We start from the raw sequence: 11,882 nt of genomic DNA on the forward strand, positions 1-11,882 counted from the left end.
CCATCACGATTGCTTTCTACCGAACAATAGGATGTAATAAGTCCAAATCATCATCCTGCCACTTCTGTGTTTTACAGTTTTGTATTAAGTGACTATACTGATATGCTATGTTAGGTTTACTCCAAACATGATGCTCTGCATCTTGAATTAAACATTTAGTTTTTCACTGGACAAATAAACTTGCTTTAACGCTTATTTTCTCTGTTTAAATGCGTTTTACATTGTGCAGTTGCAGTATTATCTTCCCGTCACTAAGGGGCGCTGTAAGGTTACCTGTCAGACAGTCTGCTGCTTGTGCTATTTACTTCCGCTGACTGGAGAGCCTTGTGTCGCAGATTCGACAGATATTCGTGACTTTCTGGAGTATATGTACTTTTCAAATATTTATTTAGATGTTATACACTGCCATAACGTTTCTCATGCCAATGCATAATTAGTTTCCTTTTTGTTTTTGTCGGCGCTTGACAGAAAATGAATGGAGAAAAAGCAGGTAAGAATTTCAGTTGATTTCAACGCGAATATGTTGGTGGTGTCCTCATTTTGTTTCTGGTTACTATGGTATTTACATACAAGTAGCATTGCAAAAGTATTCATAACATTTATGTGACATTCATTTTGTCACAAGCTACAAACTTCACGGTATTGAATGTGCTTATTCTGTTATAGACGGCAGCCAAAATTGCGAAGTGGAATGAAAATTATGTGTATTTTCAAAGATTTATGCAAACAAAAGTGTCAAAAATGTGACATGTTTGTAATCGGCCACTTTTATTGTGTAATTTGATCTTTGTATAAACACAGCTCTTTAGTGAAGACCTCAGAGGTTTATAGAAACATTAGAGAAGAAAAAGCATCATAAAGAGCAACAGATAGATCAGGGACAAAGTTGTGAAGAGGTTTGAAGTGCACTTAAGATTAAAGAAGAATATCCCTAAACCCAATAGAGTGTAACATTTAAAAAGGTAAACTATCACACTCCCCAACCAGTTGGAATAAACATGAGCCATTTTGCAAAGGAAAATCCATCCATCCATCCATCCATCCATCCATCCATCCATCCATCCATCCATCCATCCATCCATCCATCCATCCATCCATCCATCCATCCATCCATCCATCCATCCATTTTATAACACCCTTGTCCCTAATCCATCCATCCATTTTATAACACCCTTGTCCCTAATGGGGTCGGGAGGGTTTCTGGTGTCTATCAGGAAAATAAAAACAAATTTATCTATCTATATACACTCTTGGAGTGTATATCTGGTAGAGAAATATCATTGGAGCAGTGTGGGCTACTGACTCAAACACACAAAAGTCTATCTGTGTAAAAAAAAAAAAAAAGAAGTAGCCCAACACCTAAAAATTACACTCTACTTTGCATTGATTTGCAACATAAAACATTAACTAGTATAATATATTATTATAACATTAAATATCAGTAAAACATATTAGAGTTTGTAGTTGCAACATGACAAAATGTGCAAAAGTTCAAGGGATATGAATACTTTTGGAAGATGCTGTACGGACCGGTGTTTGTGTGTTGACCTCTGTAAACCCCATCTTGAAATTTTTCTGTTTCTGTCCCTCCAGCTGGCTCTGTGTTCATGTGTCGCCTGTGCAACCTGTTCTCGCCCAGTCACTCCCAGCTGCTGGCACATTGCTCCAAGAATCACCCCCAGTATGAGTCCCCAGACAGCATTATTACTGCACTGCAGCCGCTCATAACTGAGCCTGTGGAGAAGCTGTTAGGTAAAAGTACTATGGTGTTACGAGAATCTCGTACAAGTTATCTCAACTAGTACTACTCCATTCACTCAATTAAGAATCAAGAACTATTATTTAACATAGAATATAGTTTTCAAACTGTTTTCTATTTATTGCATGAAGCCATGTATGAACTTGATGAAATACAAACAAAAATTAGAACAAAGAAAAAATGTTGTCATCCTGAAACACATCCTAAATTGGCATTGTTCTTTCTTTTTCCTTGTTACTGGCTCTTAGACAATCCGATTAAGCGAAAACGAGGAAGACCAAAAGGTTCTACAAAGAAGTTACAGGGGGACTTGATGGACCAGACCACTGTTGCTGCTCAAAGTGCAGAAGAAAATCTGAAAGGAAAAGAATCGAATAATAAGAATAATGGACAGCAACAGTGTGGTTTAGTCAAAGATGGTAATGTTTCCATTTACATATAACCCATAATTCTGTCATTTTGGTCTTCAGGGTAACTACATTTTGCCCAGATAGCATTTAAATATGCAACAGATGATGCTCTTCATGCTTCTTGTTGTCTTTCTTCTATAAAGGTGAAAGTCAGGATGGGGCTTTAGGGCGTGAATGCAGAATCTGCCATCGCACATTCAGCAACAAACGACAAATCCTCAAACATATCTGCCTTAGAGAGGAAGATGAAGAGGACGATGTCCAACAGCATGGTAAAGATAGAGGGGACAAATGGCAGTAGCCCAGCAGTATAAATAGTCTACTGTGAAAGTCTACTGTTTTTACTGCTTTTTTGTAGAAGTAGAAACTTTACTGTTGCTAGACTAATTTGGAGGTAACTGTTGAGATGCATTTTTGAATGAATGATTATTTACTGTCCAAATATCCCACAACTGTTGGGAAGAAAAATAATACCTCATGAGAATTGGATTTTAAGTTGTAACAACTAACAGATGAAGCCTTGTTAGGAATTACTTCAGGTGCAGAAGAAGATGTTGGTTCCAGAGGAACAGATTCAAACCAAACAAAACAAAAACCAACAAGATCTGGACTGAAAAGACAGAAAGGTGAGTGTATTATTTCAAGGGGTGCATTTTGTAGTTATTTATTACCAAAGGAAACTCTAAAAAAATTTTTCTCTACATTTAGATACCAGCAGCTCTAATCTCACAAGCGTCAACCGAGTTTGCAGCGAAAGAGGAAAAACAACTGGACAGAAAAAAACTCTGGTTAATGTTGTTCTGACAGAAGACAAAATACTTCCAGGTTAAGCTAGTTTTACTAGTTTTATATTTTAGCTACAAATGTTATTTTTAGAAGCAAAGTAATGTTTCTTTGAATTCAGCAGGTGTCTGCAAAATGGTGACAGTAGAAAATACTTCGGCAGAAAGAGAGTCTTCAGCTACTCAAGGTCAACATCAGGTAAGAAAAATATTAGTTTGCAATATTAAAGGGTAATTTCTGCAAAATTATAAAATTATTACTAGTTTTGTTAATTATCTCGCAGTGACAGTTTGTGCTATGGGTGGTTAAGACTCACTGCCCAGAGTAACACAGTCTAGGGGGCGCCACACGCACAGAAAAAAAAAGAGTTAATTATCATATATTGTTGTTCCTTAATTAACCTGGTCTTTATTTCATCATATATTGCTAAAAGGTCAAAATATGTAATGAAGAAATACAAAACAGAGGGTCCCAACAAGGTGTCATTCATTTCTTTGTAGTGTTTTTTAATGTTAATGTTGTTGTTTTAAAGTAACATTAGCTTTTCTTTGTTACTTTTCAGAAAATAATTTATGTTGTCGCGATTGTTCAGATGAGTTAAAAGCTTTTGACAGCACCCAGATATCTGTGTTCATTAAAAATCTGCAGTGTATTCTGAGTTGTACCGTTTTCTATGAAAAATTAAATTTTTCTATCAAGTTTTAAGAAACAAATTACTTTGATCAGTGAAGTCTATCTTAAAGTTGATGTTTTTTTAATTGAATGTCTAATCAGCTTCTTGCAAGTGGAGGTACAGCCTGTGAAAATAACCAGACACCACAAGAGGAGCTAAGGTGAAGAGAAATCTCTGTTTTCTTTTATTTTGGATGTAAAGCATGATTTGGAATTATAAACATTAGAAAAACAAACTTAAGCAATTTATGATTCAGAAAAAAAATTAGTATTTGTAGCAATGCGAAACATTATAGTTTTCATAAGCAGATGTGATGTTGCTTGTTCTCCTCACAGCTCTAATCTGAAGTCAGGAACAACTGCTTCAACCAGCAAAGGATTCCAGGAATATTCCATCAAGCAAGATGCTGCCAAGTAATATATAGTATACTGTCAATATCTGTCAAAAGCAATTTTATTAATTTTTTTTAAAGTTAAATCAATCAATTTTGCACAAAATTACAGTTTGCCATTTAAAACAAAGTTATTTGTATGTTAAAAAAAAATATTTTCATTGCTTTATAAAACCAGTTACAAAGCTGACAACACTATTCCTCCAAAGGCAGCAACAATGAAATGAGTTGACGTGTGCAAAAAATATATATTCTGTTTCTTTGTTCTAGTTTACCCCAGAGCAAGCTGAAGATCTTTGCCTGTGAGTTTTGCAATAAGATCTTTAAGTTCAGACATTCATTGGTCGCCCATCTCAGGACACACACCAAGGAAAAACCTTTTCAGTGTCCACACTGTGACTACGCCTCAGCCATCAAAGGTAACTCGCCGAGTTAGTGGAAGGAGGTAGGAACAGTTCAGTATTTAAGAAAAAAGAAGAAAATGTTAAGTTGTGTGGATTTTGTTCTTTAAAGCTAACCTGAATGTTCACCTGAGGAAGCACACAGGAGAGAAGTTCAGCTGTGATCACTGTGCCTTCAGCTGCCTCAGCCCAGGACACCTAAAGGTGGCGCTATCGTTACGCTTTGCAAAATTAGGACAATTTCAGTCATCTCAGTGTTAAGGTTACATGTAATTGTAATAAAACATTTTGTTGATGCTTTAGCACTTCCTAACTTTATGTTTATTATCTGTGTCTGTTTTTTTGATAAGGTTATCTTAATTTCTTAGGTTGAAATGGTTGTTACTAACTTCCTGTTGATAAATGGGCCTCTGCACTTCTGCTAATGCAGGTTCATATAGAGAGAGTCCATCTGAAGATGAAGCAGCACTGCAGCTTTTGTGAGAAAAAGTACTCTGACGTGAAGAACTTGTTGAAACACATGGAGACACGGCACAACCTGAAAGACTCTGCTGTCCTCCAGACCTACCAGCAACTAAGGTGTGATCCTTCATAGAGGTTAATTACCTGTAATATTGAGACAGAACATCATGGGCATAAATTTCACAATAACGTAAGGCTTTAACAAATATTTGCAAAATATAGCAGGTGTATTTTCTTTCTCACACATCTGCACCTTCTTCAGGTTAAAGACTCGTCAGGGTCTCCGGCAGCTCCTGTACCACTGCCCCACCTGTAATCGACGCTTTAAGAACCAGCAGGAGCGAGAGCGCCACCTGCTGATCCATGGGCCTCAGCCACCCTTTGCCTGTCTGCTCTGTGACCACACTGCAACCAAGATGGTCGCCCTCACCGCACATGTCAGGAAGCACCTCTTCTTGTACGTGTGCAGTGTGTGCAGCAAAAAACTGGTCAGCTCGCAGAGGCTGAGGGGTCACCTGGAGGAGAGTCATCCTGAGCTGGACATGGAGCAGACCTTCATCAACTGTATCAACATCAGCTACTATCTGATTCTGCCTGAAGGAGGAGGAGGAAGTGAGGTGGCCGGGGGAAAAGAGAGGGAAGCAACTTTCAAGGAAGGTGAGAACGCCGGGACGAAGGTAGAAGGCAACAAAGGTCCTGGTGGAGATGAAGAGGAACTGAGAAATGATGGGAAGCAACAGCAGGAGGAAGAACAAACCCAATCTGTGCAGATGATGGAAGAAGAGAAAGGAAAAGAAGACAGACTGAGCATAGGTGGAGCTCAGAAAGATTCCCAGGATAAATCCAACGAGGAAGCAGTTGAGGAGAAATTACTTAATTCATCTGCATGTGTTTCTGCTGCTGACGCTCATGCAGAAAAAAACGATTCGTCTTCATCACCCGATGGCGTCCACAGCTCATCTCTGAAAGACAGGACTCAAGAAAACACACAACCAGATGTCGTGAACTCATCTGCAGTCTGCAGCACAGTCTCATCTTCATCATCAGGAGTTTCCAACTCTTCAGATTTACCCGGTGAAACACAGTCATCTTCAGCTTCCCAGGTAGAAAGCAGCCAAACTTCACCTACAGAGAAGGTACATTTAGAGATAATGTAGCATCCTGAAATATAATGGAACCATGACTTTGTTTCACTACTTTGGTTTACAGTTTAAGTTTTAATGGCTGCACTGTTGTTCAGATTATTTAAAAGATATTTTTTTTCAATCAACTCTGTAGCTTGATTATTATTTTTTTTTCTTACACAAGACCAGAAAAAATCCCAGTTGTACAGACACTTAGTTTGTTTTGGGAATCTTTTAATTATTTTGATTTACATAATATGATACTATTTCTGTACTGAGGAATGGGGGAAATAAACTATGCAATGTATTATTTAACAAAACCAGTTATGTAAAGCTTGGAACTGAACCTAGAAGAAGAGAACAAAATGAGACTAAAGAAAAATAATAAAAATAGATGTCTGTTTATCAAATATAAGATCTTCTGCAACACTGTTCAGAAACATCCTCCCACTGAAGAAACATGCAGTGAACAGAGATTTTACAATGATTTATCCTAAATCATCCTAAATCATAATCAACAAATAATCTCTATAAAATTCGACTAGGCTTTCACCAGTTTATTTAGTCCTGCTCGTTTTGATCTTAAAGTTTTTCTCTTTGCTTCCTGTTGTTTTTCTGTCAGAGCGCCTTCGAGCAGGTGTTTTCGTCTCTGCAGAAAACCCGCCTCGATATGGAGACCTATCAGAGGCTCAGGAAAATCTACGGAGACCTTGAATGTCAATATTGTGGTGAGATAATAGTGGTTATGTTTTACTGTTTTTCTTTTTCACCATTTCTTTTTTCTTTTTTTTTTTATTATTTTGTATTGTGGAACCAGCTGCTTCAATCCCATGTACTCTCCCTCATAGGTAAGCTGTTCTGGTACAAGGTTCATTACAACGTCCACGTCCGCACACACACCAAGGAGCACTTGCATTACTGCTCAAAGTGCAGCTACTCTTCCATCACCAAGAGCTCACTGAAGCGGCACCAGATCCAGAAGCACAGTGGGCTGCTGCTGCCTTGTTCGAGTCCTGGCTGCAAATACTCCACACCTGACAAATACAAACTGCAAGCACATATGAGGACTCAACATGAACAGGTAACCAGTCAGAGATCTGTTGTATTATGCAGAAAATGTATGATGGAGGTTCAACTTCTAGCATGACCCCAATCACTCATTTAGTTGTATGTACGGTAGGACCAAAATATGTTCTTTGAATGGCCAAGTCAAAGTTCAGATGTAAATCCTATTGAGAATCTACGGGAAGACATTAAAGCTGATGTTTACAGATATGCTTTGCTGATATAAATTTGTTATAAAAGTATTACTGATTGCACTTTAAAAATTAGGTAACTTTATGTTATTAAAGGTAAAGTTTAAACAGTAATGATTTATTGGTTAATGCCAAGTTGTCATAACAAAGACATTTTGAATAATGTCAACTTTGTAATAAAAGTGTCATAATTTACCGAATGACGCTTTATGACAACAGTCATAAATATTCATGAAGGCTTATTCATGTTCACGACAGGTGTTATGTCATGTTTATGAAAGTGTCATGTCAGTCTTATTCACCCCCCTTCAAATAAAGTGTTACCGAATTTCAACATAATCTATCAAAAATAAATAAATAGTACAATGAATATGTGAAAAAGTTGAAGAGGTATGAAAAGTTTTGCAAGGCTCTTGTTTATTTCTCCTGATGCCATGTTGTGGTTGCTTACAGGAGAGCTGTGCTGTGTGTCCCATCTGTCAACGCACTTACCCACAGCACAGATTAAAGCACCACCTTAAATCATCCCACCCAGGTAAGAAAAAACAAATTTATTCCTAGTAAAACACAACAAACAACACAATCGGTATTTGATAATGTCTTCATTGTGGAATAGCATTTAAATGTTTCCTTTGAGAAAGTTGTGACTCTTAAGATTTTCCTCATTTTTCGATGTGGAGGAGCCAGCCAGTGGTTTCATGTTTCCATTGTTTTTTAATATGTGTTTGACAGATAAAGTACCTGTTGGAGGTAAAGGACCGATGGTGCAGCGTGCAGAGAAGTGCCCTTACTGTGACTCATACTTCCTGAAGAACAGCAGTGACTTTCAGCAACACATCTGGGCCCATCAAGGTGTGCTGGAAACGCAAATGAAATACGCTATCGCTGCAGCGGTCTGCAACAATAACACTGAGAGCACTTGGTGATTGTATCCTTACTTTGTCAGCTGAGCTTCCATCTGTTTCTGCTTCTGCCTGCCTGCCCTCCACACGGAAGCAAGAGAAAGTTAAAAACACACACTTATGTTGCCGAGGCGAATGACCAGATGTAATCTAGAGGGTCTGTAATCTAGAGGGTCTTTGCAACAGTTTATTTGTCCGCTCGACACATTGCACCGTGCTTTTTACCCTCTTGTGTGTCTCTTTCCGTGAAGTGGTTCAGATTGTTTACGTATCTCAACTTGAGCAGCTGTTCGTTTTGCTTGTTAATTTTTACCGCCACATGTTCTTCCCGGCCTCTGCCACACTCCCGCTTACCTTGAAGAGCTGTTTACCTTGAAGTTACAGATGCTCTCAGGCTGAGTTGCTGCAGAAGCCTGCAGACGGACAGCCAGCGCAGGTGTTAATGAAGGTCTCAGAGGACGCTGACATGTTTTTTTGTTTTTTTTTATCAGATCTGCAGCTTTCACGTTTCTGCTGGTTCGGGGGTGTTTTTGACACTCATCAGCAGTGAGAGCCGCAGTTGCGAACGAGCCAAAAAAATAATTCTATTGTCATAGAAAACCCCAAATTTGACTATTTTACTACTGCAAAATGCTGCTCTGTTTACATAGGTAGCCCTATAAAACAGTGCCTTGTGAAAATATTTGTATCTCTTTAACTTTGTCTGATATTATAGTAAGTTTCAGTGTATTTAATTTGAATTTTATGCAATATAATATTGTTTCTAATTTGAAATATAAATGCATAGCTTTTTTTAAAATGATTTTTATTCCATTTTTATTTATTTTATCTATTTTTATTTAAATGTTATCGCCTAATATCTTAATGAATTTGAATACAAGGCCCTTTATAAACAGACATACTGCCTTCATATCCATAACATGGAGTAGCCTGTTATGGATATGAAAGGGAATAACAGGGAATAACCTATTAGTATTTTGTTGATGCACAATGAAGAAAATCTTGTTAATATGTGTTATTCTGAAGAGTGAATCCTGTGTGTGTGTGTGTGTGTGTGTGTGTGTGTGTGTGTGTGTGTCAATCTGGTTAGGTTTGAAGCCCTACGTCTGCAGTGTGTGCAGCTACTCGAGCTGCAATCGGAGTAACCTGAAGACCCACATGAACCGACACAGCAGTGAGAAGCATCATCTCTGTGATCACTGTGGTAAAAAGTTCAAATCTAAGCTCACGCTGAAAAGTCACCGACTGAACCACACAGATGAAGGTAGGCAATATATGGCTAAGTTATTGGCATAGATTAGCTGGAGTGTAAAAAAAAAAAGGTGGTAATCGGAGGGGAAAACATTCTGTGTCCGTTCAGGGAAGAGGTTTCAGTGTTCGGAGTGTCCTTTTACGTCCGTTTTCAAACCTTCCTTGCTCAGACACATGGAGCAACATGCTAAGTTTAAGGTAGGAATCCACATTTAATAAATGCAACCTCAGTTTGTACTCCTATTATTTTTAACGATCCACAGAAAACAATGTACGTAACATCTGTCTGTAAAACAAAGTGTAGTTTGAACACAGAGATTTTGCACACACACTAAAATGCCTAAACCCACTGTCACTGGCAATCTAATCTGATTGATACTGTAACATGGATTTGTGTTTTCAGCCATTTCGTTGCGCTCACTGCCACTACTCATGTAACATCGCCGGTGCTCTGAAGCGACACTTCAACATCAAGCACCCAGAAGAAACCTATGAGAATGCTGGACTCGGACTGCCAAACTCCGAAACCCTGAAACAGCAAGGTCCTTACCTCCAAACTCTGTCAGCACATCTGTCACAATCTCTGAAGTTCCATTTAATCACAGCAGCATATATTAGACAAAAAAATATGAGGAATGCCATGAAAAACTAGAAGACTTTGGCTTATAGTGGTGTAAAATTTGTGTGTCAAAATGTGGTCAGCCTACCCTCATGCCTTGCTGTTCTCCTGTGCTAGGTGGGATGAAGTGCCCAGAGTGTGAGTTTGTTTATGGAACAAAGTGGGAGCTGACCCGTCACCTGAAGACCAAACACAATTTGAAAGTGGTCGAGGGTAACTGGGAGGTAGCTACTATACAAACACTCAAGAAACAAAATAACAACAACAAACAGATTTCTGTCTGTCTGTGTCCGTCCATCCGTCTGTGCAACATGCCTCCACACAAGCGTTTGTTTTCCCACCATATTTCCTTCCTTACTTCCTGGCTGTACATTTTAGTAAATTTGGAAAGAAAAATAAATAGTATGTGAAAAATGTGCAGGTGCCTTGCAATATGACTATAAAGTAAGTCTTGTGTTTGTCAGGTCCAGTGCTTTTCATGCGGTCTGTTGTTGTGTGCCTGTGCAGGTGGCTGAGGAGGCAGAAGCTCAGTATGTGTCTGTAGAGAATGAAGAACACCTGACAGAAGCACCTCTAGCAGTCCTGGAGTACAACGGTAAGCATGATAAAAGCACAGTTAGTTTATTAGCTGAGTTTGTGGAACTCCTTTTGCAGCATCCACTTTTTTTTTTTTGTTTGTTTCCTGCACAAATAACGTTGCTCATGTCTGACTCTTTTTTGAGTGCTTTGCAAAAATTCTCAAAATGCTCTGGTCAGATGAGACCAAAATGTAACTTTCATGCTCCGCATGAAATGTGTGGTGGAAACGTGATGGCGTGGAAATACTTTTATTCAGCTGGGACATGGAATTCAAGTAGAAATATTCCAGGTGTGGCTGTTACAGAACAACATGTGAAATAGTGGAAAGGAGATGAATACTTCAGCAAGTATTCATTTACTTACTGTATATGAAACTGATGTTCTAATCCAGTGATGACAATACTTGAATACATTTTCTCAGGTAATGTCCAGCAGATTGCTGAACTGAGCTCAGAGACTCACAATGCAGTAGCCTCCGTGGTAGCAATGGCTCCAGGCACAGTGACCGTAGTACAGCAGGTAAATATGATCACTGCACTTTATCTGAAACTGATTGGTTCTTTGAATCTGCATTGACCTTAAGCTACTGGTAAAGGTGCAGGTTGCTCAGGATCACGAAGTGGGTGATTGCAGCAACCAGCTTATGGTGGTGAACGCGGATGAGGGTCTCGATGGCAACCAGGTGATGGTGGTGGAGGACGGACATGGCCTGGATGCTCTAACGGTCCTCACTCAGGGAGAAAACACACACCACTACATCGTATACATCCAGGAGCAAACTGTGGAAATCAACTAGTCGTGTTCACATTTCAGCACCATGTAGCAAATGGCAATAAATTTAGTGAATGGATGATTTTCATTGTCAGGACTGTTCATTTTCATTCTTTTTTTTTCACTCATAGAAAAGGAACTCGTGAAAATAATTGCAGTACATCATTGCATTTGTTTGAGACATATGTTGTACAAAGTAAATTTATAAACAGATTTCATGTTTCTACACTAGCGTAACTCATGTTTGAGGTGTTACCTTAAAATACATCCCCAGGTGTGCCTCCATTTAACTCAGACTAACTGATTGAAAGCTTATATAGCTTTGAAATAATACTATTCTTGCATTTAGTGAATTGTAAATAAACAAGTAGTATTCCTGGTAGAACTGCAAATATTTGGTTTTATTTAATGGAGAGAATTAAAATAGTCTTTTTATACATTGTATGTATAACAGGTTAGAAAAGGTATACTACAGTTTGCAATAAAACTTTAATACAATTA

The 11,882-nt window shown here is 38.5% G+C and overlaps 1 protein-coding gene across 2 annotated transcripts; it reads left to right on the forward strand.

Moving 5' to 3' along the window:
* Nucleotides 1-264: 264 nt before the first annotated feature.
* Nucleotides 265-11,460, forward strand: zfat (zinc finger and AT hook domain containing). 2 transcript variants are annotated; one of them, XM_088013535.1, is made up of 24 exons: nt 265-490; nt 1,594-1,752; nt 2,008-2,178; nt 2,313-2,441; nt 2,697-2,795; nt 2,878-2,994; nt 3,077-3,150; nt 3,727-3,785; nt 3,961-4,038; nt 4,287-4,435; nt 4,530-4,621; nt 4,848-4,996; nt 5,142-6,015; nt 6,626-6,731; nt 6,852-7,084; nt 7,713-7,794; nt 7,992-8,111; nt 9,252-9,425; nt 9,522-9,610; nt 9,816-9,954; nt 10,149-10,255; nt 10,539-10,626; nt 11,032-11,129; nt 11,206-11,460. In XM_088013535.1, the coding sequence occupies exons 1-24, from the start codon at nt 472-474 to the stop codon at nt 11,404-11,406; spliced, it is 3,606 nt and encodes a 1,201-aa protein (XP_087869661.1). In that variant the 5' UTR covers nt 265-471; the 3' UTR covers nt 11,407-11,460. The 2 variants fall into 2 exon arrangements, with proteins under 2 accessions (XP_087869661.1, XP_087869660.1); XM_088013534.1 differs by having other exon boundaries at nt 6,626-7,084.
* Nucleotides 11,461-11,882: the final 422 nt, after the last annotated feature.

This window comes from Poecilia mexicana, unplaced genomic scaffold (genome assembly GCF_051168715.1).
Source record: "Poecilia mexicana isolate PSO_F unplaced genomic scaffold, ASM5116871v1 scaffold_16, whole genome shotgun sequence".
Classification (NCBI taxonomy): Eukaryota; Metazoa; Chordata; class Actinopteri; order Cyprinodontiformes; family Poeciliidae; genus Poecilia; species Poecilia mexicana.

Bases quoted from the DNA above. Each gene is read 5' to 3' on its own strand.
- zfat (XM_088013534.1), top strand. The intron at 3,786-3,960 runs GTGAAGAGAAAT...TTCTCCTCACAG, and splicing joins ACACCACAAGAGGAGCTAAG to CTCTAATCTGAAGTCAGGAA. The intron at 9,426-9,521 runs GTAGGCAATATA...GTGTCCGTTCAG, and splicing joins ACTGAACCACACAGATGAAG to GGAAGAGGTTTCAGTGTTCG.